At 44.1% G+C, this 26,554-nt stretch overlaps 1 protein-coding gene across 1 annotated transcript in view; it reads left to right on the top strand.

Moving 5' to 3' along the window:
• fer1l4 (fer-1 like family member 4) overlaps window positions 1-26,554 on the top strand; it is a 116,154-nt gene that overhangs the window by 2,235 nt on the left and 87,365 nt on the right. The window contains exons 2-12 of the mRNA XM_078419230.1: window positions 2,221-2,276; window positions 6,286-6,374; window positions 7,523-7,622; window positions 10,328-10,419; window positions 13,435-13,476; window positions 15,922-16,074; window positions 17,302-17,359; window positions 18,328-18,459; window positions 19,164-19,226; window positions 23,515-23,599; window positions 24,719-24,878. Coding sequence (XP_078275356.1) covers window positions 2,221-2,276; window positions 6,286-6,374; window positions 7,523-7,622; window positions 10,328-10,419; window positions 13,435-13,476; window positions 15,922-16,074; window positions 17,302-17,359; window positions 18,328-18,459; window positions 19,164-19,226; window positions 23,515-23,599; window positions 24,719-24,878 — 1,030 coding nt within the window. The remainder of the gene's footprint in view (window positions 1-2,220; window positions 2,277-6,285; window positions 6,375-7,522; window positions 7,623-10,327; window positions 10,420-13,434; window positions 13,477-15,921; window positions 16,075-17,301; window positions 17,360-18,327; window positions 18,460-19,163; window positions 19,227-23,514; window positions 23,600-24,718; window positions 24,879-26,554) is intronic.

The raw sequence follows: 26,554 nt of genomic DNA on the forward strand, positions 1-26,554 counted from the left end.
ATCTTAGGATGGATTCCATTAGATCCAGAAGACTGAATCACACTTAATGTTTTCATGAGACTCAACATTTCCTCCTTAATATTGACATATCCTAGAATATTAACATATCTCTCCCTGATTTCACTATCCTTCCAAGTCCTTGTCTTTGGTGAATATTGATGTAAAGCACTTATTTAGGACTTTTCTCTCTTCCTCTGGCTCCATGTGTAGATTCCCTCCTTTGTCCTTGTGGACATGCCCTCTCCCCAGCTACCTTTGTTGCTTTAAATGTACTGTACATATAAAATACCTAGGGATTCTCATTAATCCTACTCACCAAGATTTCATGTGTAGGAAACAAACTGCAGATGCTGGTTTAAATCGAAAGTAGACACAAAATGCTGGAGTAACTCAGCGGGTCAGGCAGCATCTCTGGAGAGAAGGAATGGGTGACGTTTCGGGTCGAGACCCTTCTTCAGACTGATGTCAGGGGAGGGGGCAGGACAAAGATAGGATGTAGTCGGAGACAGGAAGACTAGTGGAAGAACTGGGAAGGGGAGGGGATAGAGAGGGAAAGCAGGGATTATCTGAAGTTAGAGAAGTCAATGTTCATACCGCTGGGGTGTAAACTACCCAAGCGAAATATGAGGTGCTGTTCCTCCAATTTGCCCTGGGCCTCACTCTGACAATGGAGGAGGCCCAGGATAAAACTGAAATTGGCAAGGCCTTTGAGGAAAGGCCTAGGATATTCCTTCTCAACAGAGATGCTGCCTGATCCGCTGAGTTACTCCAGCATTTTGTGTCTACCACCAAGATTTCATGCTACTTTCAACTAATTCCTTGATCAAGATCTTAACTGTTTCCTTTATATTCCTCAAAGGCCTCGTCCAATTTCAGTTGTATACACCTTGCATATACTTTCTTTTTCTTTTTAACTAAATTTATAATTCTCTTGTCATCCAAGATTACTGAACCTTGTCATGCATATCCTTCATCCTCAGAGGAACATGCTGGTCTTTAAATGATGACCACATGTCAGATTTATCCCAATCTCCTCTCCCCAGTTCCTGTCTAACACCACTCTAATTAGCTTTCCCCCAATTTAGCACTTTCACCCAAGGATCAGACTTACCCTTATCCATAACTACCTTAAACCTTACAGAGTTATGATTACTGTTCCCACAATGCTCCCCCACTGAAACTGCAATCACTCCCAATGCAAAGTCCAGTATGGTCCATTTCATGGGCCCCTTTTGTAGTCCACCGACACTCATTGTCTCTCTACATACTGTATCAATAAACCTTCCTGGCTAACAAATTCTGCCCCATATAAGCCTCTGCCACCAAGGAAGTCCCGGTCAATATCTGATATAATTAAAATCACCCAGTACACCAACCCTGTTGTTTTTTTAGATCTTTCCATAATCTTCCTGAATATCTGTTCTTCGACCTCCCACTGGCTCTGAGGAGGTTTGTTGTAGACACCAATAATTATTGCTGAGATCTGTTTGTATGGTCTCACTGGGTGAACCCTCTAAGATGCTCTTGAGGCAATGCAGCGTAGGTTCACGAAGTTAATCCATGGGATGGTGGGACTGTCATATGAGGAAAGATTGGAAAGACTTGGCTTGTATTCACTGGAATTTAGAAGGATGAGAGGGGATCTTATAGAGACGTAAAAAATTATAAAAGGTGCAGGAAAAATGTTTTTTAATGTTGGGGGAGTCCTGAACCAGGGGCCACAGTCTAGGAATAAAGGGGAGGACATTTAAAACTGTGGTGAAAAGAAACCTTTTCACCCAGAGAGTTGTGAATTTGTGGAATTCTCTGCCACAGAGGGCAGTGGAGGCCAAATCACTGGATGAATTTAAAAGAGATTTAGATAGAGCTCTTGGGGCTAGTGGAATCAAGGAATATGGGGAGATGGCAGGCATGGGTTACAGATTGTGGATGATCAGCCATGATCACAATGAATGGCGGTGCTGGCTTGAAGGGCCAAATGGCCTCCACCTGCACCTATTTTCTATGTTTCTATGACCTCTCCAAGTGTAGTTGTGATATTTTGAATTCATCATTGTAGAATTGGTCGGGGAAAGTAGTTAATTGTCCTTTAGTTTATGATTTTACCACAGTTCAAAAAATGTAGATAGACAATTTTAGAATAATAACGAAAAAATCTGGATAAACATTGTCGTCGCTGATGTGAAATAATTAAGAATGTTTTCCTTCATCTTTTCTTAGGCTATGCATACTCGACGAGAAAAGTACAGTGTGAATACGAGGCTATTGTCAATGAGGTGAGCCTTAATGTTTGGAGTTAATGCCGTTTCATCCCCAACATCACCTCTAGAATTCACTATCTCTGTTGATTTTGTAACCAAATATTTCCTTGGTAATTGCACATTCTCTTACTGCTTCGCTCTGGACAAGTGGAACCTCAATATGTGACTTAACAACCATCGTCCTACCCCAACCAGAGAGCAGTGCTGAATTACTATCTACCTCTTTGGTGACCCTCAGACTATCCGTGATTGGACTTTGCTGGCTTAAACTTTAACGTTGCACTAAATGTAATTCCTTTATCATGTATCTGTACACTGTAAATGGTTCGATTGTAATCATGTATTGTCTTTCTGCTGACTGCATAGCATGCAACAAAAGCTTTTCACTATACCTCTGTACACGTGACAATAAACTGAACTGTATTTTGTGGGTGCAGGGCTCAGTAACATAATCAGTTATCGTCTTGTTTCTTGGCATTGAATAAGACCGACCTCTCCCATTAAACAAGCAGGCCGCCACCCTTTGATAAAGGGTCTCAGACTAGAAATGTTGACTCTGTTTCTCTTCCCAAGATGCGGCCTGACCCACTGAGTATTTCCAACAGTTCCTGTTCCTGTTTTTGATTTTAATTTCCAACATTTGCATTAAAAATAAAATTTTGAGGGCTCATTTCAAATGTAACCTCTGACTGTGAATGTCAGCGAGGTCTTTCAGCAAGGAGGACATCGTAACGTTTGCCCAGGCTTCCTCCAAATCCATCCCCAGATGGAAGCGTTGGACTGGGCTCCAGCTTGTGGTCTCTGTGGAGAAGCTAGTTTGGAAGCAGTCACGAGCAAGTGATGGTTTTGGCTGCATCTGCAGTGATCAGAACTGACACATCTGGAAGGACAATTATAATTTGAGCCCTGTACACTCATTCAAAATAGAAATGAATAAAATAAACACCATGGGTTGTGAAAGGTAACCATCTTGACAAATCTTCCTTAATCAAAACAGTGTACTTGTTTTATTGCCTCACTCTGCCCAATGAGTCATCGATTTGGGATGGTGTTGGATAAACAACCTGTTTAACTACAGGAAGAATTTGGCGCATCACTTGAGTTGTTGCTGCTTTCAGTTGATCTGTGGTAAACAGATAGGAATTCAAATAGGTGAATTAGTGAAGCTGGGTGTGTCTGTGGAGAAAATAAATCAATGCCTTTTGAGTTTTTAGTCAAGTCAGATTCCCAGTGCAGGTTCATGTGAAACTTGTGTGAACATCCACATCAGGCAAAGATATGGTCAATGTTGGAGAGTCACTCAAACTACATGGTACCCTCTGGCAACTAAGTGAACAATGAACAGACCTCTCCACCCACTGACCAGTCCTCTGTTGCACTGGACCAGTTCAGGGATTAACAGCTGTATTTGAATAATTTTTTTGGAAAAACCTTTTCCTCATACTTTTGGATTCAGATGCGTATCCATAACTTTAGAACTCTCCATACGTCAATACTTAATCAAACATGAAGGTGGAGTCAGTGCTGAAAACAAGTGTGGTGGAAAGGGTTCAGTAAATGAGTCATAAAGCAGGAAATGCTGCAAATTCATCTTGTGCATAATCAGTGAACTCTGGAGCAGTGTCAACTGGAGAGGGTGGAGAAACTTCTGTGCAAGTGTTTGCTTGATAGAATCTGACCCACCTTAAGTAAAATCGGGTGGGGATTGCAGAAACTAGAATTAGCCGAGAACCAAAATAACTCTTATAAAAGGCATCAAATGCATGCAATATCTGCCTGTCATTCCCTGGCAAATATTTATCCCTTAAATAACAATTGAAAGACAATTTAATTGATCTTCATCTTGATGTGGAATCAAGGGACATGGGGAGAAGTTGCGCACAGGTTACTGATTGTGAATGATCAGCCATGATCACAATGAATGGCGGTGCTGGCTCAAAGGGCCGAATGGCCTCCTCCTGCACCTAGTTTCTATGTTCAAATTACTTGCAGTTTTCTCTACATTATATTTCAAATGTACGTGACTTCTGAGATGTGCTGCATTAGGAATAAGTGCCGCAGAAGGAGGGATTTTGTGTTTGGTGATGTAGGTAGGGTTGCCAACTGTCCCGTATTAGCCGGGACATCCTGTATTTTGGGTTAAATTAGTTTGTCCCGTATGGGAGCGCCCTTGTCCTGTATTAGTAGGTTTGCCAACTTCTTCACTCCCAAATAAGGGACAAAGGGAGGCCGCCATTGGTGGAGCGGGAGCACGTGGCCGCTGGCTGGGTGAGGTCACGTGGGGCGTGGGGCGCGGGGCGGTGACGTCACCCTTTGTCCCTTATTTGGGAGTGAGGAAGTTGGCAACCCTAGATGTAGGTGAGGTACCAAGCAAGTTGTTTGCATCAGCTTTCAGCATGGGGGACAGTAAGATCAGTGTGGAGAATACTAATATGCAAGGGCAGTTAAGAGATTAAGGAGGAGGTCCCATAGAAACATAGAAACATAGAAAATAGATGCAGGAGGAGGCTATTTGGCCCTTCGAGCCAACACCGCCATTCATTGTGATCATGGCTGATCATCCACAATCAAACTACCTCCTCCACTATCCTCGATTATTGAGAGAAACGAAAGAGGAGATTGTGGGAGCATGGACGAAGATCTTTGCGTCGTCTCTAGCCACAGGTGAGGCCCCAGAAGATGGAGAATAGTTAATGTTATTCTTTTACTTATGAATAAATGCAGAGGGAATCCAGGGAATTGTAGGCCAGTGAGCCTCATGCAAATGGTTGGGAAATCTTATGGATAGGATTTTCTCCCGTTTGAAAGAGAATGGTTTATTTATGGACAGCCTGCTTGGCTTTGTACATGGTAGGCCCTGTTTTACTAACTTGATCATGTTTTTTGAGGTGATGCAGGTGATCGGTGATGGGTGTTGACTGCATGGGTTTTTGTAAGGCATTTAAGTATTGAAGTATAAAGTCCCCCATGGTAGGCTGAATGAGAAGATTAAGATGCATGGCATTTACAGTGACTTGGTCGTATGGATTCAGACCTGGTTTACTGAGAGAAGGCAGAGGGTTGTGGCGAAGGACAGTATTCAGGCTGGAGGTCTGTGACCAGTGGAGTTCCGCAAGGATGCCTGTTGGGACTTCTGCTGTCTGGAAGTAAACATGGACGGGTCAGTTAGTAAGTTTGCAGACGGCACCAAGATTGCTGGGGTTGCGGACTGTGAGGAAGGCTGTCAAGGTGTACAAGGGGATGTAGAGCAGCTACAGAAATGGGTGGAGAAATGGCAGATGGAGTTTAACCCAAACAACTGTGAGGTGTTGCACTTTTATTGTTATTTGCAACCCAGTCCCTCCCCTCCTCCCCACCCGCCGAGACCAAGTCCCAGTCCCCTCCTCCATCCCCCCACCTTGGATCGGGAGCCAGGACCCTCCCATCCCCCACACCCCATCATACTAGGCCCAGACCCCTTCTGCACCTCCACCCATATCCCTGGACTGGGCCTGACCTTGTCTGTACGTACTGGACAGGGAGATTAGATCTGGAATCTGCTTTGATCTGTCCATGCCTTACCAGCTTGGGGTTTTGCAAGGTTTTACTCATAGAATCAGAGAACTGCACTGCATGCAAGCTGTCCTCTCGGTCTACTCAGTCCGAACTGACCACGGTCCTCCTGATGTTTGCCAACATTGCTCCTGATTCTCCCAACACCTTTCCTTTCCAAGTATTTACAAGCAGGAACATGGAATTTAGGGCATTAGCGGAACACCCGGAAAAATGACGGCCTGGTCTCATGCAAAATGCAAATTGGCACCTTACGATCAGGCCTGGAGCTAAATTAACAACGTAAATGTCAAGTTATCAGAGTGCAAGAGGGGGCATGTACATCCCAAGTGAGAAGGCCTTTCGTTCACACTCAATCAGCTGAAACAATACATAACATCTGCAAATCAGCAACTTGCTTTATAACATTTTTATATGTTGTTGTGCTGAATCAGAATTGTTTGCAATAAACAAGAATGCTTTCACGTTGCAGGAGTTCAGCTGGCCTCATTATGGAAGAGACATCAAGGAAGAGATGTTGGAGATCAAAGTGTACAATTACAGCAAGCTCTTCAGCAACAGGTGTGTCCTTCTGCTCATGTCCCCCAGGGAAGCACAGGTTCTCGCTTGGCATTTAGCATAGGGCTCCATACACTAATCATGCTGCACGACAGGTGAAGGTGGGTACAGGTGGTCCAGCCGGCCACTGGAGATGTGTGCAGGGATTGCAGAAGAGGGTCTCTGGGATAGGGAGTTCTACATGGTACCCTCAGTCTGAAGCAGGGTCTCGACCCAAAACGTCACCCATTCCTTCTCGCTAGAGATGCTGCCTGTCCCACTGAGTTACTCCAGCATTTTGTGTCTATCTTCGGTGCAAACCAGCATCTGCAGTTCCTTCCTACACATTTTGTGTTCTCCATGGTGTTAGGAAAGGGATTTATCTTGGTTAGAGGGCTGTGAGGGAAATGTTTGGATTGAGAAGGAGATATGTGAAGATAGGATGCACAGTGAGGGGAATGCTGGTCCGGTCAGGTTTGGGACAAGAGTGGCAATTAGTCTATTGGGACGAGGTTCATCAGGATGCTGCATGGTTTAGAGGGTATTAGCTACGAGGAGAGGTTGGACAAACTCGGTTTGTTTTCTCTGGAGCGTAGGAGAGGAGATTTAATAGAAGTTTATAAAATTATAAGACGTATCGATAGGAGAGATGATGAGAATCTTTTCTGTGTAGGTAAAAAACTGCAGATGGTGGTTTTCTGAATGCCAGTGTCCCATGTCGCAAGGGAGGAAGAATCCGAACGTTTCTTCCAAGGCTTGCTGACAGGAGAAGCTGAATGCCACGTGCATCGCCTTTGCTCAGTTGTCTTCCATCGGCCATTGGCGTATGGGTCCTGTTGTGGCAATTGGCTTCTGTCTTTCCCTCCAAACACATTGATCAGGATGGTTTGCAGCTTCTGTCTTTCCCTCCAAACACATTGATCAGGATGGTTTGCAGCTTCTGTCTTTCCCTCCAAACACATTGATCAGGATGGTTTGCAGCTTCAAGGGCACAGGTTATTATTTGTGTTTCTTCCAAAATAAATGCCAGTGCGCTACCAGGATGTGCATTTCTGCCATCAAGAATTGTGTTCAAAGTGTGGAGACTATGGCCAGTCTATGGCCAGTCTATGGCCAGTCTATGGCCAGTGGGCAGCGGCAGATTAATTGTCAAAGGATTCCCATTTTTGTAGGCTGCTCGGTCGTTTGCAGATCAGTCTTCAACAGGTGACTAAAACTGGCCACTTGGATCTCAGGGAAGCTCTGATTGACAAGAAAAATTCTCTAACAGATGTGAGTATTACTCTGTTTCCTCATTCAGAGATTCAATAAGTGATAACGAGTTAGGGAATAACTGGGGATTATTTTGATCTGGTTCTTCCCTTTCTGTGACGGCGTGGCTGAGTGAGACCAGGTGGAGATCTGATGCCGTGCCCTTCCTAAAGCTGACAGACACGCGCTGGTCAGGGTCATACACAACGTAGAGGAGGCACTCTCCCCACTCTCCCTCCCTATGGCCAAGATCACTGACTTTCAAGTAAGATCACCAGAGGGTACCCTAGGGTGACAATAACCAACGCATGCATATGTATCTGGACTGAAGCAGGGTCTCCCATTCCTTCTCTCCAGAGATGCTGCCTGTCCCGCTGAGTTACTCCAGCTTTTTGTGTCTATCTTTGGTGTAAACCAGCATCTGCAGTTCCTTCCTGCACAGGTGATATTTCCAAATGAGTAAATAGGTTGAAAGAATTGCTGTGTTCCCAAGACAAACTTTCACAACCTAATCTATTATTTTTCTCAAATCGGTACTCTGGTAGGGTGGTTCCATTTTGCTCAGAGCCTGGCTGTTTATTGGAAGTTACTGTAATTTTCTGGAAATTTTGCATATGCAAGATCAGTATGTTTTATTAAATATTAATTTTTCAATTTTCATTTCCATGCCTCATCAAGTATTTGATTGTTAATGGTTTCTCTATTGATGGTCTTATTTCATTTCTTTCTATCTGCCATATTTTGTTTTCGTCCCACTTCCCGCCCCTTGCTACGTACCGGCCAACAGGAAGTATTTCTGTGTACCTAGCTCATCTGCACATAGTTCCAGTGAAGCAGAGCAGTGTCTACCTGGTCTCCGCTCTGATTTCATGCACTCCACAAACTGGCAACTTTTGGTTCGTATTCTTACTGCAGGATTCAGACCAGCCAAAATCTCCAATTCACTCTCAAAACACAGGCAGGCTAGAACGGCGTCTCATTCTGTTCTGGTCCTATGCAACAAAAAGCCGTCAGACAGGTGAATAGATCAGACACAACCACGTGTCACGAAACCTGCCTGACTTGCAAATTAGAAAGGGCAGCCAAAAATGAGTAAGCACCTTCACTTGGCAGCTTGTTGCTATGGCATTATCACAGAAACACAGCACAAGGATCAAATGATCTCTACTAACTCTGGGCTCTCACATTCTTTTAGCGTTGACGCACCTGAAAGGCATCAAGGAAAAATGCTGTCGAATTGTTTCCAAGACTCTTGGAGGATGAATGCTGTGACCTCTGGGTCGCTGGTTTTTCCGAGTATCACCAGTTTAAGAATCACTGGCAGACATTTCATGTCACGCAACCTTAAATGCTGTCGGGGTGTTCGAGTCAGTTTTTTAAAAGCAGGTTCTGGTAAATGAGGAGTGCTAGAGTATGCTATGGAACGTGGAAAGAAAACATAAAAAAACATTTAAAAAAAAGTTTTGCTTTTCTCACCTCCAGTTCCCCCCTCCCCCATCATAATCATAATCATACTTTATTAGCCAAGTATGTTTTGCAACATACAAGGAACTTCATTTGCCGTACAGTCATAACAATAAAAAGCAACAGAACACACAAGATGCATTTTAACATGAACATCCACCACAGTGACTCCTCCACATTCCTCACTGTGATGGAAGGCGAAAAAAAGTTCAATCTCTCCCTTCTTTGTCCTCCAGCGGTCGGGGGCCTCGAACCTTCCGTTGATGGGACGATCTTGACTCCCCCACCACAATCGATCTGAAGAAGGATCCAGACCCGAAATATCACCTATCCATGTTCATCATAGACGTTGCCTGACCCGCTGAGTTACTCCAGCACTTTATGTCTCTCTTTGGTACAAACCAGCATCTGCAGTTCCTTTATATTACATATAGAACAGTACCACACAGGAACAGGTCTTTGCTCCAGCATTTCTGTGGTAACCATGCTGCCAATCAACCACTGCATATGACCCCTCTATTCTCTGTCTGTCTGTTTAAATGCCTCCTAAATGCTGTTCTAATATCTGTTTCTGCCACCTACCACTCTCTGTATTGAAACAAAATGCCTGACAAATCTCCTTTAAACTTTCACCTGTCATCTTAAATCTCTGGTATTTACCATTTCCATCTTGGGGAAAAGTACTCTGACTGTCTACCCTATCTACACCGCTCGTAATTACAGATATTTTTATCAAGTCACTCCTCGGCCTCCAACATTTTGAGAAAAAAAATCCAAGCTAACCAAATTCTCCTTGTCGCGAATTCTCTCAACTTGGGCAACATCCCGGTGAAGCACTTCTACATTCCCTTCAAAAGCCCGTACATCCTTCCCACTGTGTGGCGACCGCAAATGCACGCAATACTTTAAAGATGGCCTCAACTACGTGTTATACAGCTGCACGGCGGCAGGGTGGCGCAGCGGTAGAGTTGCTACCTCACAGCGCCAGAGACCCGGGTTCAATCCTGACTATGGTTGCTGTCTGTATGGAGTTTGTACATTCTGTCCGTGACCTCGTGGGTTTTCCCCGGGTGCTCCGGTTTCCTTCCACACTCCACATAGCAGAGGTATCAAAAACAAGAGGAAATACATTAATGTGAAAGGAAAAGGTTTTGAAGGGGAGTTGAGGGGAGATGTTTTACACAGAGTGATTGATGTCTGCAACTCACTGCCAGATGAGGATTCAGATACACCACCTGTTGCTATCTGTTGTCTGATTTCAGATACTGGTGGATCTGGAGATCCGGTACCTGCCGGTCGAAGGAGCTGTGGGAACGTGGGCAGAAACTGACTTTGTGGTTGATTTGAGTGACGGGTTAGTGAATATTCTTCAGCATATATAGCAGCAGATCCAAAGAGACTTCATCCAATCCCATTCCAGTCCTGTTATTTTCCCTGTTCTCGTGATGGGTCTGCTGACGGGAGCAGGAATCTGTGTCTTTGTCAGCTTCACTCCCACTGGTGAAGGAGCAGGTGGAGGCATGGTTGACTCGAACTACCACAGCTACTCGCCTTCCAATTCAGAAATGTGCCAGTTACCACAGGAGTCAGATGGCACGGTCTGGGCAGAGTGGACAGAGGTACATTGAGGGCATAAAATAGGCTGGCAGGGGGTGGGACCCAGAGTAGTCATGTATCAGATGCAAATGTTAAATCAAAGGCGGAGGTTAAAGTGAATGAGGGCACATGAAGGGCAGGGCAGAGAGGGGCGGGAGTTAGGAGAGAGGGGGGCAGGGAAGGGCAGAGAGGGGCTTAGAAGGGCAGAGAGGGGAAGGGAAGGGGAGAGGGGGGCTGGACAGAGGGGGGAAGGGGAGAGGGGGCTGGACAGGGGGGGGGGGGTGGACAAGGGGGACCAGGGGAGAGGGGGGCTGGACAGAGGGGGTCCAGGGCAGAGAGGGGCTTGCAAGGGCAAAGAGGAGCAGGGGAGGGCAGAGGGGGCAGGGGAGAGGGGGATAAGGGCAGGACAAGGAGTGAGGAAGGTTTGATCAGCTAAGTTGCATTTATTTTAATGCAAGGTCTGACAGTAAAGCAGATGAACTCGGAACGGCCCAAGGGATAATGATGTTATGCCTGTTTCGAAAACATGGTGGAGGGATACTCAATGTTCCAGACTACCAATATTTCTAGTGACAGAGGTGGAGGTGGAGGTAAAGAGGAGGGGAAGTTGTATTATTGATTAGGGAGAACATCGCTACTTTGGAGTTGATATTCCAGGAACTTTGTCCAGCAAGCCCATATGAATAGAATAAGAAAGGGGTAATCACATTCATGGGATTAAACTGTAGGTCTCCAAAACTCAGTGGGAATTGGACGAGCAGATATGTAGGAAAACCACAGATAAGTGTTGGAATAATCAGGGTGCAATAATCACTAAAGTTCCAAATGTTGACTTGGACGACCTTACTGCTAAGGGATTGGATGAGGGGAGGCATGGTGGCGCAGCTGTAGAGTTGGGCCTTGCTGTGCCAAAGGCCCAGGTTCGATCCTGACCCCCACGGGTGCTGTCTGTACGGAGTTCGTATATTTTCCCTGTAGTTTTCTCTGAGATCGCCGGTTTCCTCCCACACTCTAAAGACCTAGGTTAATTGGCTTGATGTAAATATAAGATGTCCCTAGTGTGTGTCAGATGGTGAGAGTGTGCGGGGATTACTGGTTGGTGTGGACTCGGTTGACCGAAGGGCCTGTTTCCATGCTGTATCTGTAAACTAAACTAAACTAAACTAAAAACTAATGAGGCAGGATTTTTCGTGTGTGGCCAGAAAAGTTTTCTGAAGCAGCATGTAGACTATTCTAATCGAGAATTGGCCACACTCAACCTCCTTGTGGGAAATGAGGCTGGGCAAGTGCATGGTTTCATCATTCCCAAATCTCTAGAATGTGGTAGCTAACACTGGTAGACAGAGTCATGAAGGAAATGTTTGGCCTGCTGCCTTCATGGAATTAAACACAGGTATTGGGATTGCATGTTACAGATGAACAAGGTGAGAGGCAATTGGTGTAGCGTGTGCAGTTCTGATGGCCTTGCTATAAGAAGGATATGGTTAAACTAGAGGATGCAAAAAAGATTCATAGGAATGTTGACACACAATGTACACAAGTAATTCAGCGGGTCAGGCAGCATCTCGGGAGAGAAGGGATGGGTGATGTTTCGGGTCGAGACCCTTCTTCAGACTGATGTCAGAGGAGGGGGCGGGACATTTGTCACCCATTCCTTCTCTCCCGAGATGCTGCATGACCCACTGAGTTACTCCAGCATTGTGTGTCTACCTTCGATTTTAACCAGCATCTGTAGTTTTTTTCCTACTTCATAGGAATGTTGTCTGGAATGGACGGCTTGACATCTGAGGAGAGACGGGATAAGCTGAGGCTTTTGTTTTTAGCAAAAGAAGCTGAGAGGTGGCCTTGTAGCGATTTATAAAACCTTTAGAGGCTTATAAAGGATGGATAGACACAGTAATTTCTCCACAGTACACATCTAAAATGATGGTAGGTTTGTGGGACGAGCTGTCAGTGGAAGTGGTAGGGGCAAATTCAATTACAATGTCCAAAAAACATTTGGACAGATACATGATAGGAAAGGTTTAACAGGATATGGGCTTGTACTCGCTGGAATTTAGAAGACTGAGGGGGGATCTTATAGAAACATATAAAATTCTTAAGGGGTTGGAGAGGCTAGATGCAGGAAGATTGTTCCCGATGTTGGGGGAGTCCAGAACCAGGGGTCACAGCTTAAGGATAAGGGGGAAGTCTTTTAGGACCGAGATGAGAAAACATTTCTTCACACAGAGAGTGGTGAGTCTGTGGAATTCTCTGCCACAGAAGGTAGTTGAGGCCAGTTCATTGGCTATATTTAAGAGGGAGTTAGATGTGGCCCTTTTTGCTAAAGGGATCAGGGGGTATGGAGAGAAGGCAGGTACAGGCTACTGAGCTGGATGGTCAGCCATGATCATATTGAATGGCGGTGCAGGCTCGAAGGGCCGAATGGCCTACTCCTGCACCTATTTTCTATGTTTCTAAATGAAGGCAGATAGCATTTGAGTAGAGAGGCATCTTGGTTGCAATGGCTGAGTTGGGCCAAACGGCCTGTTTCTGTGCTGTGTAACTCTTTGCAATTAAGCAATAAGAGCTCATGGCCCTGGGGCCGGTGTTGGCTTCATTTCACATCCTTGTTCTGGTGGATTTGCTGACTTGAGGTCCCCAGGCACCTATAGGTGAATTATATTCAATAGTGCTGGCAATCACACTGCGACCCCTTCAAAAGATTAACTTGCTCACTGCCCCGTGGTTGTAGCTTTATTAAAAGTGGATTGTTTTCATATTCTCTCAACAGGGATGATCTGATTATCAGAAATGACAACTTTGAAAATCTCAGGTAAGATGCTCCTGAATTCTGGTGCATTATTCCCCAATAAAACCTTCCATTTGTTCTCTATCCTCTCTTATGGTAACAGGAGGATTATGTTATGGGGAGAAGGCAGGAGAATGGGGTTAGGTGGGAGGGATAGATCAGCCATGATTGAATGGCGGAGTAGACATGATGGGCCGAACAGCCTAATTCTGCCCTTATCACTTATGAGGAGGAGTCGTTTGGTCCTTGAGTGTGTTGCACTAATCAATGAACACTGATCAGCTGAACTCCATTTGAAACTAAATTACTTCCAAGAGGCAGAGTGGAGGGAAGAGTGTAGATGTGACGGTTCTCATAATTCGGGCAGTCTTCTCTGGCACATTAATTGGGCAGCAAATTATCTGTGTATGTAGTATTGAAGAATTTGCTGCCACTTTGATGTCTGCCTGGGTTCAGATCTTTGTCAGCACTCGAAATCAGTCATTTCTTTACAACTAGCATTTTTAATGTGCTAATTAACTTGCTGTGAGGTTGACAGCTCAGCTTGTGTGGGTTCTGCAGGCAAAGAACCCCCAGAATCCAGTTAAAATACAAACATAGGGAGGATTACACCTTGGTGACTTGAAGGTGGCCAATGTTGTGCCTCTATTTAAGAAAGGTTGCAAAGAAAAGCTTAGGAACGATAGACCAGTAAGCCTAACATCTGTGATGGGCAAGTTACTGGAGAGGATTTTGAGAGATACAATTGGATAGACAAAGGCTGATTAGGGACAGTCAGCATGATTTTGTACATGGGAGATCATGTCTCATAAATTTGATTGAATTCTTTGAAGAAGTAACCAAGAGGGCAAAGCTGTAGACATTGTCTATGTGGACCAGTAAGGCCTTTGAGAAGGTTCCGCATGGTAGGCTGCTCTGGAAGGTTCGATTGCATGGGATCCAGGGAAAGTTAAAGTATTAGCTTCAAGGAAGGAAGCAAAGGGTGGTAGTGGAAAGTTGTTTTTCAGACTGGAGGTTTGTGACTAGTGCTGTGCCTCTGAGATGTGTTGGGTACATTGATGTTTGTGTTTTATATCAACGATTTAGATGAGAATGTGCATGGCATAAGTAGTACGTTTCCAGATGACACTAACATAGGTGGTATCGTAGACAGTAAAGAGTTATCAAATATTACCGCGGGATCTTGATAAGTTGGACAAGTGGGCTGAGGAATGGTCAGTGGAGTTTTATACAGATAAGTGCGAGGTGTTGCACTTTGGGAAGTCAAATGTGGGCAGGGCCTTCACAGTGAATGGCAGGGCCCTGTGGAGTGTTGCAGAGCAGAGGGATCTCGGAGTGAAGGCACATAATTCCCTGAAAGGGGCGTCATAAGTAGATAGGGTGATAAAGAAGACGTTTGGCACATTGGCCTTCATCAATCAGAGTATTGAGTATAGAAGTGACGTTGTTCCATTACAGTTGAACAAGACGTTGGTGAGGCCGCAGTTGGAGTATTGTGTTCTATTTTGGTCACCTTGGTATGGGAAGGATGTTATTAAGCTGGAAAGAGCCAGAGAAGATTTACAAGGATGTTGCCAGCACTTGAGGGCCTGAGCTGTAAGGAGAGATTGGACAATTCGATTACCTTATTCCTTGGGGTGCAGAAGACTGATTTTATAGAGGTGTATAAAATTATAGGGGGAGTTGCTCAGATTCATGCACATAGTCTTACCCAATGTAGCAGAATCACGAGCCAGTGGTTTAAGGTGAGAAGGGAAAAATTTAAAAAGGTTAAAGCGCATCTGTGCTCTGAAATAACAAAACCGTCAGACATTGATAGTAAAGACACAACTTTATCACGCTAGCGGGGGTGGGAGAGTCACTGTGAGTATGGCCACATACTTGTCCCTCGCGGTCCCACTCCATTATTTTGTGCACCGGCAGTATATTTATACATGAGTGGTCACGGGTCCAGCTAATCACACAATCAGCACATTTCTGCACTGCCTCTTATTGTGTAGAACAGACTTGTGGTTCTCTGCAGTACTACTTGGAATCGGGCCTTTCTCCTTTCATCACAACACCCTCTGCAGTTATGCAAAACAACCTGTTGTACTTTAGCTAGCAAGTCTAAGTAAGTAAAGCAGGCTCACCCCGCGCAACATGCAATCTGTGCACATTAACTCTTTAACTCCCATCCTCCTCTACATAGGAACCTGAGAGGCAACATTTTCACTTAGAAACTGGTGGGTTATGGAAAGAGCTGAGGCAGATACAAGAACAACATTTAAAAGACACTTGGATAGGTACATCGATAGGAAAGGTAGAAGGACGAAATGCGGGCAAATGGGACTAGCCTAGATGGGTCACCTTGGTTGGCATGGATGGTTTGAGAACCAACTTGTGGGTTCCCAACTTCATCCAGGCAAGACCTCACATAAAAGTTGTAGATTTGATCAGAGACTTTTATTGTTTCTCAATTTGTTGCAGCCCGAAAGAACTGGCGACAGCCAACCAACTGGATAAAAGGATGAAGTCTCTTGGACGGAAACTAGTGAATGACGATGATGACAATGAAGATGAAGATGATTTTGATATTTGCGACATTGATATCAGTTCGATATCTTTCACACCACAGAAAAGGTGACTGACAAACCAAAAGCCATGCGTTTATGTTAGTCCCTGAGAACAGCAATTGTTCATTTAGGTGATAAAACCATGTGTGCATGGAATGTTTATGTGATTTGTAATGCCATGAGTATCAATTTACATGAAGAGATGATGCAAGAATGAAACCCTTGGCCCCACTGCTCCAAATGAGGGATAATGACCAGTATTCTTGAGTTTGCTATTGTACAGAGTGCAATGGTCATTGTTGGGGTTTCGGATTTATCATATGCAATGGATAGGAATATCGGGGTCACTCTTTCTTGGCGCGTTATGGGGCAGTATTATTGAGATCCAATTTATGGGGCATAACAAAAAGAAAGATGGCAGTATGATTTTCTGGTGGTCCAGACAGTATTATTAAAATACAATTGAGCTGGTTTGCATTGGTTCCCTTGACCAGCTCCATTGCAAGGTCGTGTGAGTGGAATTGACATTTCCATTCTTTGACAGGATGCCTCTGGTTGCTCAAACTCCATGGGGGATGTAATGTACTGCGCAGAGAATGACTCTGTGCCATTGGATGGCTGGTTCCATATTGATCACACTCCTGCAAAGGTTTATCGCAGACACAAAGAACTGCATTTGTTAGTTTATCAAAAAAGACAATTTTTTGATAAATTGATATCTTTTTTGATAAATTAACAAATGCAGTTCTTTATGTCTGCATGTTAAACCTTTGCAGGAGTATGATCAATATGGAATCAGCCATCCAATGGCACAGAGTCATTCTCTGCGCAGTACATTATATCCCCCATGGAGTTTGAGCAACCGGGGCATCCTGTCAAAGAATGGAAATGTCAATTCCACTCACACGACCTTGCAATGGAGCTGGTCAAGGGAACCAATGCAAACCAGCTCAATTGTATCAACAGAGATGTTAATAATACTATCTGGACCACCAGAAAATCATACTGCCATATTTCTCTTTGTTATGCCCCATAAATTGGATCTCAATAATACTGGAGCAACTCAGCAGGTCAGGCAGCATCTCTGGAGAACATAGATAGGTGATGTATCAGCTCTGGACCTTCTTCAGACTTTAATGTGTCTCCATTTAGACAATAGACAATAGGTGCAGGAGGAGGCCATTCGGCCCTTCGAGCCAATGTGATCATGGCTGATCATTCTCAATCAGTACCTGATCATTCTCCTGTATTTGCTTCCCATTTCTAAGTTTCACATCTTAATTTCTATTCACAGTCGTTCAAGGTTTTCCACTAAGGCAGACCTACGTACATCAAGAATACAGAGTTTTCAGGTAATGAAGATTAAGTATTTATGTTAAATTGCACTATGAGATGAGCCTGATTTAGAAGTGCATAGAATTTGTGGCATAGAAACTATTTTCATTCATAAAGTCATACAGCATGGAAACAGGCCCTTCAGCCCAACCTGCCCATGCCAACCAAGATGCCCCATCTGCTCTAGTCCCACCTGCCCACATTTGGCCCATATCCCTTTAAACCTTTCCTATCCATGTACCTGTCCAAATGTCTTTTAAATGTTGATATAGTACCTGCCTCAACTACCTCCTCTGGCAGCTCGTTCCATAAACCAATCACACAATGTGTAAAAAGTTGGTCCTCAGCTTCATATTAAATCTTTCCTCACTCACCTTCCACCTATGTCGTCTGGTTCTTTTGGCCCATGCATGCCAAGAGATCTAACCTTTGGGCCAGTCTCCAAAGTGAGACCTTATTGAAGTCTTCTTGAGGGCCTCCAGACTCCCTATGGAAAATAGATTACTTCTCACCTGCTCTCACAAAGCCTCCAAGCTGTAAACTATCAGACATCTCTCTCCATCTTCTGCCATTCCTCACTGTTTTGTGGGTCAGTTTTGTCCCAGGTCTGTCAGAACCCACTGCATCCACTTTGATTGTGACATTGGAGTACCAATGAACAATGGGATGAGTACTAGAAACATGGAAACATAGAAAATAGGTGCAGGAGGAGGTCATTTAGCCTTTCGAGCCAGCACCGCCATTTATTGTGATCATGGCTGATCATTCACAATCAGTAACCCGTGCCTGCCTTCTCCCCATATCCCTTGATTCCACTAGCCCTAGAGCTCTATCTAACTCTCTCTTAAATTCATCCAGTGATTTGGCCTCCACTGCCTTCTGTGGCAGAGAATTCCACAAATTCACAACTCTCTGGGTGAAAAAAGTTGAAAACGTTTGTTGTAAGGTGCAACATATTTAGTAATTCTTGTGTTTTTTCCTTTAGATTGCGGTTACCATATCCGAGGCACGGAAGCTGATCGGTGTCAACATTGACCCTGTGGTACATGTGAAAGTGGGAGATGAGAAAAAACACACAAGTACACAGAAGTCCACCAACTGCCCATTTTACAATGAGGTATCTCTGTCAATTACTGTAGCTACTGTAGACGGAATGGTTCTGAAATCAAGAGAATCATGTTGGGAATTTATTGTTAAAGAATATCTTTTGGTATCTTATAGAAACATATAAAATTATAAAAGGACTGGACAAGCTAGATGCAGGTAAATTTCCCAATGTTCCAGAACCAGGGGCCACAGTCTTGGAATAAAGGGGAGGCCATTTAAAACTGAGATGAGAAAACACTTTTTCACCCAGAGAGTTGTGAATTTGTGGGATTCTCTGCCACAGAGGGCAGTGGAGGCCAATTCACTGGATGGATTTAAGAGAGAGTTAGATAGAGCTCTAAGGGCTAGTAGAATCAAGGGATATGGGGAGGGCAGGCACGGGTTATTGATTGGGGACGATCATCCATGATCACAATGAATGGCGGTGCTGGCTCGAAGGGCCGAATGGCCTCCTCCTGCACCAATTTTCTATGTTTCTATGTTTTTATGGTATATTAGAAGGAATTAGATTTTTGGGGTGTGAACAGTAGTAATATATCTGATTTTCAAAGTGTACTGGATGGTATTTTGGGTTCTGGTGATTAATTGGATATTGGAGTATAATTTGGAGCTTTGCAGTGACAGTTTTTTCAGGAACTTGCATTTATTTGGTGGTTGTAATGGACTTGTTTTTATGTTTTCATTACGATCTTCTTGTTTTTGTTTTCTTCCTAGTATTTTGTCTTTGAATTCCAAGAGCCAGCAGCTGTCTTGTATGATAAAATCATTGAAATTATTGTAAGTATGAAGCCCTTGAACAATTGAGTGGTTTGAATTGTCGTCAAATATTCAAGAACTGAACCAAATAAAATGTTTGATTGTGATTGAAAATGTCTGCACAAGCAGTATGCCCTGCTTCAATGCACTACGCATGCTGGCAGCATTTTAGACTGTCCTCTAATTTTCTACAGCATTAATTGGGGGGATTTTTTCCTGCATCTACCCTATCTATACCCCTCACAATATTATATACCCCACTCATCTCCCCTCTTAACCTTCTCTGCTCCAGGGAGGCCAGCCCTGGCCTTTCCAGTCCCACCTGATTGACCCACTCCGTCCCAGAGCAGGTCCTGCTGACCCTCTGTAACCCTCTCCAGCGCTGCCCAAGCTCCCTCTACTGCGATGACCAGTTGAAGTCTGACCAAAGTTTCCTTGTAAGGGCTATTTATGATGTGCTGCCATCACCGCAGAACCTCAAACAATGGGTAGGTGAAGACCCAGCGTGTCCCTTGTATTCAGAAGTGGCAATGTTGAGGCATATTTTATCAGGATGTAGGACTAGTCTTTCTCAGGGTCTGTATACTTGGCGGCATAATCAGGTCTTGAAGTGTAATTCTGCAGCTATTGAGAGGAGGAGAGCACAGGTGAATTCAGTAGGCATCAGGACTGAGAGGGTAGTGATTCATTTTGTCCGTGAGAGAGAGAGAAAGGTAGAGGAGGGAAGTTTTCAGACAGGCATGAGTTAGGCCAGCTATGGGGAGCCAGTGATTGGGAGATGCGGGTAGATTTGGGAGGAAAGCTTGTTATTCTGCAGGAAATAATTACTACTAGTTTGAGGCCTGATACAGTGATATGGCCAGTTAGCCACTGGGATAGTGTATAGAACTGAAGGTGCCTTGGGAGAACTTAGTGGATCAGGCTTATGAAAGGAAAAAGCTTAGATATGTAGACTTGGCAGCAGAAGTTGAGTAGTGAGGATGGAGAGCAAGAGTACGTCTGGTAGAGGTGAGTTGTAGAGGTTTCATAGCGAGATCAACCACGTCGCTATTTGGAGAGCTAGGAATTAGTGGACAGAGTTTGCGTCAGGCTGTAAAGCAGATGTCAGAGTCAGCAGAGCAAGGCAGTAGGTGGATTTGGTGGAGATGAATTAATGTCAGTTGGGGGCAGAAAGAAAACGTATGACATGCAGTATGTGTATTTCTTGTTAATTGTAGTTTGTGTAAGTGTATCCCGGCCTGATATAAGCGTGATATTTGTTGTGGTACAAGTTTAATGACGGGCTAGGATTAATGAAAGATAGGATGCAGGTGTTCAGCATTTGTTAGAGTGAGCTAGTTGGCTGCAGCTCCCTTTATTTAGTGGATACTGATAGCATAGGGATGGAATGATCTGGGATTTACTCGGATGCCAGAACCAGCTGTTGAGCCTTCCCGAGGTGTCGTGGGCCTAACTCAATGAAACACCAGTGCAGGGATACTGGCATCTATATGATTACCCCAATGATACACTGGCATCTATATGATTACCCCAATGATACACTGGCATCTATATGATTACCCCAATGATACACTGGCATCTATATGATTACCCCAATGATACACTGGCATCTATATAACCATATAACCATATAACAATTACAGCACGGAAACAGGCCCGTTCGGCCCTACCAGTCCACGCCGACCACTCTTTCTGACCTAGTCTCATCTACCTGCTCTCAGACCATAACCCTCCAATCCCCTCCCATCCATATACCTATCCAATTTACTCTTAAATAATAAAATCGAGCCTGCCTCCACCACTTCCACCGGAAGCTCATTCCATACAGCCACCACCCTCTGAGTAAAGAAGTTACCCCTCATGTTACCCCTAAACTTTTGACCCTTAATTCTGAAGTTATGTCCCCTTGTTGGAATCTTCCCCACTCTCAAAGGGAAAAGCCTACCCACGTCAACTCTGTCCGTCCCTCTCAAAATTTAAAAAACCTCTATCAAGTCCCCCCTCAACCTTCTATGCTCCAAAGAATAAAGACCCAACCTATTCAACCTCTCTCTGTAGCTTAAGTGCTGAAACCCAGGCAACATTTTAGTAAATCTCCTCTGTACCCTCTCCATTTTGTCGACATCCTTCCTATAATTTGGCGACCAGAACTGCACACCATTCTCCAGATTCGGCCTCACCAATGCCCTGTACAATTTTAACATTACATCCCAACTTCTATACTCGATGCTCTGATTTATAAAGGCAAGCATACCAAACGCCTTCTTCACCACCCTATCCACATGAGATTCCAGCTTCAGGGAACAATGCACAGTTATTCCCAGATCCCTCTGTTCCACTGCATTCCTCAATTCCCTACCATTTACCCTGTACGTCTATATGATTACCCCAATGATATACTGGCATCTATATGATTAGGTTCTGTTTAAGGGCTAGTTAAGATGTAGCTGATTTTTGCATACTGAGTTATTTATTGTTGTTGTATTCATTAGGTAGTTAGATAATACTTTGGCTTTGGGCTTGGTTTGCTTAGTTGAGTGCTTATCCTGGAGTTATAGCACAAGTACTTTGTGTTTTAATTTTAATTATAATGGTAAAGTTGGAGCAGAACCTTCCTGCTCTCATTTTCATTGCCCTGACTGAATGAAAATTGGTGCCCCATATGCCTTCCTAACCACATTATCTACCTGCACTGCCATCTTCAAGGATATTTGGACTTTTACTCCAACGTTGACCTGTTCCACAATACTCCCTCAGTCCCTACCGTTAATGGTTTATATCTCAGCCCTTTTAGTACTCCTAAAATGTATCAGCCTGCATTTATTAGGATTAAACTCCATTTCGCCAGCACATCAATATAACCCTGTAGCCTAAGACTATCTTCCACACTGTCAATAGATCCACCAGTCTTTGTCATCTACGGACCTACCGATCATCCTTCCTACATCCATGTCCGAGTCATTCACATATACATTACACTAATGAAGGGTCCCAGTACAGTTCCTTGGAGGACCACTGGGCACAACCATCCAGTCACAAAAATAACCCTCGACCATCATCTGCTACATCCTATTGCTAAACTAATTTTGGATCCAACTTGCCCTGAATCTCATGGGCCTCAATCCTTTAGACCAGTCTCTCACTTGGGGCCTTGTGGAAACCTCACTGAAGTCAATGTAAACTATATCTACTGCACTGCCCTCATCTTCATTACCTCCTCAAAAAATTGAATTCCATTGGTCAAATTAGATCTTCCCTTGACAAAGTCGTGCTGGCTAGCTCTGAATAGTCCCTGCTTTTTAAAAATAACATCCCTGCTAACCATGTTAGGTTCACAGATCTACAGTTACCCGACTTCTCCCTGCTTTGGAGAGAACCAAAACACTGCAGTTGCTAAATATCTGAAATACAATCAGAGAATGATGAACGTATTCAGTAGATCAGACGACATCTATGGAGAGGAAAAACAGAGTTAACATTTCGGGTCAATGATCTTTCTTCAAAACCTGTCAGTTCTGATACAGACTGGAAAATCTGGTTATCCAAAACTGCTGAATTCATCAGTGCAGCCTGAGGGTTGTAAGGTGATGTGTTGGAAGCTGAGGCACTGTAATGTAATGTAGAACAGTTTCGGAGCTGAAGTCCGAGCGAAAGTGGGTGGGAGAGTTAAAGTGATTGGCAATTGTCAACTCATCACCCCCAACCTTCCCTACATTTTATAACTTATTTGATTTTTAGTTTTTCTAAATTCTGACAACAAGTCACGGACCTACAATATTTTCTCCATGGATGTTATCTGGATGACTGGATGTTTCTACTGTTCTGTCTTTATTACATGGCTTAATGTGCCCGATTCTGCGTTTCGCACTCTGGTTTGAAATGCCGTTACCTTCGGGAAAGCCCCATGAATAACTGTGGAACACTGCGATCTACGTTAACCTGCAATGCATCCGTAGCAGCATTGCATGGGAATTGCATATCGTATTCAACTCGTGACGTTCGATCGCTTCACTGGGACGAGACAGGAAGGTCATGGAAATGGTTGTTTGCCACTTTACACTCTAGAAGAATTGATGTTCAATTGCTTTGAGCTATTATGGAATAGAATTTTCAGGCATAAATATTGGTCCTTGCCTACCCTGACTTCAACAGTTGCACTGCTCTGTCCTTTGTGAGACGGGCCGCATAGATCTGAAATAAAATCAGTTAGATGACGCAGCAGCCAGTGTATTTAAATTGCTTAGAATGAATTTGTGAAAAACTTTATTGGAGAGGCAACATGGTTGAAATAATTGTACTTGTGCTTCAGGTTATTCATGCTAAAAGAATCCCATTCACGGGAGTTCAGCTGGGATTGTTCAGGATTGATGCTGGAACTGTATATCAGCAGCCTGGTAAGGAAATGGCCTCAGCGGTTTTTCACACTGTCACCCCAGTAGCTTGTCACAATGTGGACCAATGCCTTTGCATGAATCTAGCTGTGGCCAGTGTACAGGTGTGTGTGTGTGCACGTGTGTGTGTGTGTGTGTGTGTGCGTGCAGGGGTGTGTGTGTTTTCTCACCTTTGTGCATGGAATCCGAAATGTTGCCATATGTAAACTTAAAACAAGGATGTGGACTTTCCGTGACTGCTTCTGTATTTAGTTGAGTTTAGAGATAGTCTGTGCCGATCGCCCATACACCAGTTCTATCCCACACAGTAGGAACAATTTACAGGGGTCAATTAACCTACAAACCTGCATGTCTTTGGAATGTGGGAGAAAACCAGAGCACCCGGAGAAAACCCACGTGATCATAGGGAGAAACTTACAAACTCCATACAGACAGCACCCGTAGTCAGGATTGAACTCGGTTCTCCAGTGCTGTAAGGCAGCAGCCTTACTGTGCTACTGTGCAGTAATATGCCTTTTAATCTATTAATGTTTAAATAAATAAATTTTGCAAAAATTCCCGCTTTGCAGTGCCTGTGTTGACAATTGGATAATTCCATTTTGTTTTAGATAGTTTAGTTCAGTTTAGAGATACAGCGCTTAAACAGCTTTGGCCCTTCGGCCCACCGAGTCCACGCCAACCAGTGATCCTCACACATTAACACTACCCTACACACACTAGGAACAATTTTTACACATACACAAAGCCAATTAACCTACGTCTTTGGAGTGTGGGAGGAAACCGAAGATCTCGGAGAAAACCCACGCAGGTCACGGGAAGAACGTATAAACTCCGTACAGACAGCACCTGTAGTCGGGATCGAACCCGGGTCTCCGGCGCTGCATTCGTTGTGAGGCAGCAACTCTACCGCCGCCCACAAACCAAGTTAAACCAATGATTTTGAATTATATTAGGTAACCCAGCCTCATTCATTCTGTATAGTCTCTTCATAACCTCTCATTCTGTGTTTATAAACCTACCTACCTACATTGTACTCTTTTTGCTCATTCCAAATTGTCCCTGAAAATAAATAGCTTACTTTCATACACTTTGAGAAAGTATCAATCGTTCTTTTTTTTCCAGATCACGGTTTTTATCAGAAATGGGCTATACTGACTGACCCGAAGGACACAAAAAGTGGCATCAAAGGCTTTGTGAAATGTACAATTACGGTGATGGGGAAAGGTGATTTCCAGGCGTCCGTGCCCAATGCCATCACCAAACAGGATGACGACATTGAAAAGTGAGTAAAGCTGGAACATCAAGTCATTTAGAATGCCTGCCTGAGCATTAGCAAACACAGTCTTCTGCTGAGGTGACATTGTGGTGCAGCATTGACAGACATCTCATTCTGCCAGTTCCCCTCCACCGAAGACATGCACTAAATGCCGGAGTAACTCAGCAGGTCAGGCAGCATCTCTGGAGAGAAGGAATGAGGGACATTTCGGGTCGAGACCCTTCTTCAGACTGAGAAACGGGAGAGGGAGACATGGAGATAAGGAATTGTAAGGTGTGAAAAGGAGATATCAAAAGAGATGTGGTTCAAGAAAAATGTAGAATAGATCATTGTTAGCTGGGAGAAGATGACAGCGAAGCACACACAGATAAAAATTTAATCGGGGGACTTCATTGAAACATACAGAATAGTGAAAGGCTTGGATATGTGGAGAGGATGTTTCCACTAGTGGGAGAGTCTTGGACTAGAGGTCATAGCCTCAGAATTAAAGGACGGTCTTTTAGGAAAGAGATGAGGAGAAATATCTTTAGTCAGAGGGTGGTGAATCTGTGGAATCCTTTGGCACAGAAGGCTGTGGAGGCCAAGTCAATGGATATTTTTAAGGCAGAGGTAGATAGATTATTGATTTGTACAGGTGTGAGAGGTTTTGGGGAGAAGGCAGGAGAATGGGGTTAGGAGGGAGAGATAGATCAGCCATGATTGAATGGCGGAGTAGACTTAGAAACATAGAAAATAGGTGCAGGAGGAGGCCATTTGGCCCTTCGCGCCAGCACCGCCATTCATTGTGATCATGGCTGATCATCCACAATCAGTAACCTGTGCCCAACTTCTCCCCATATCCCTTGATTCCGCTAGCCCCTAGAGCTGTATCTAACTCTCTCTTAAATTCATCCAGTGATTTGGCTTCTACTGCCCTCTGTGGCAGAGAATTCCACAAATTCACAACTCTCTGGGTGAAAAAGTTCTTTCTCATCTTATATGCCACAGCATTCTCCATCGTTTGCAGGGTGTTTTTCAACATCTGAGAGTTGATGTATGGCCTCTGTGAGACAAACGTCTGTTTGCCAAACCACCATAGCACCACCCTTGCCAAGGAGTCTGTGATGAACAAACATGTTGATGGAGGGGAACTAACTGGACCTCTACTTCAGGACGAGGGGGAGGGTCCTCAGATTATCTTGCTGTGAGATGAAAGTGAAGGTGCATGCGTGTGTGATGGTGGAGGTCTTCCTAGTTCTCAGACCAGTCTGACTGTCATAAGGTCATAAGTGATTATGGGTAGTATTAGGCCATTCGACCCATCAAGATGAGGAGGATGAGAGGGGATCTTATAGAGACATAAAATTATAAAAGGACTCGCCAAGCTAGATGCAGGAAAAATGTTGGGGGAGTCCAGAACCAGGGGACACAGTCTAAGAATAAATGGGGGGGGGCATTTAAAACTGAGGTGAGACGAAACTTTTTCACCCAGAGAGTTGTGAATTTGGGGAATTCTCTGCCTAATTCTGCTCCTATCGCTTATGAACTTAAGAACTATGAACCTCTTAGTTCAAAAACTTAATCAATTCAGTTAAATTCCCTTATTTCCCCGGTACAATTTGAATGTGTCAATGGACACTTGTCATTGGACTCCTGTACACACAAAATGCTGGAGTAACTCAGCAGGTCCGGCAGCATCTCTG

Source organism: Rhinoraja longicauda, chromosome 22, assembly GCF_053455715.1.
Source record: "Rhinoraja longicauda isolate Sanriku21f chromosome 22, sRhiLon1.1, whole genome shotgun sequence".
Taxonomy (NCBI): domain Eukaryota; kingdom Metazoa; phylum Chordata; class Chondrichthyes; order Rajiformes; family Arhynchobatidae; genus Rhinoraja; species Rhinoraja longicauda.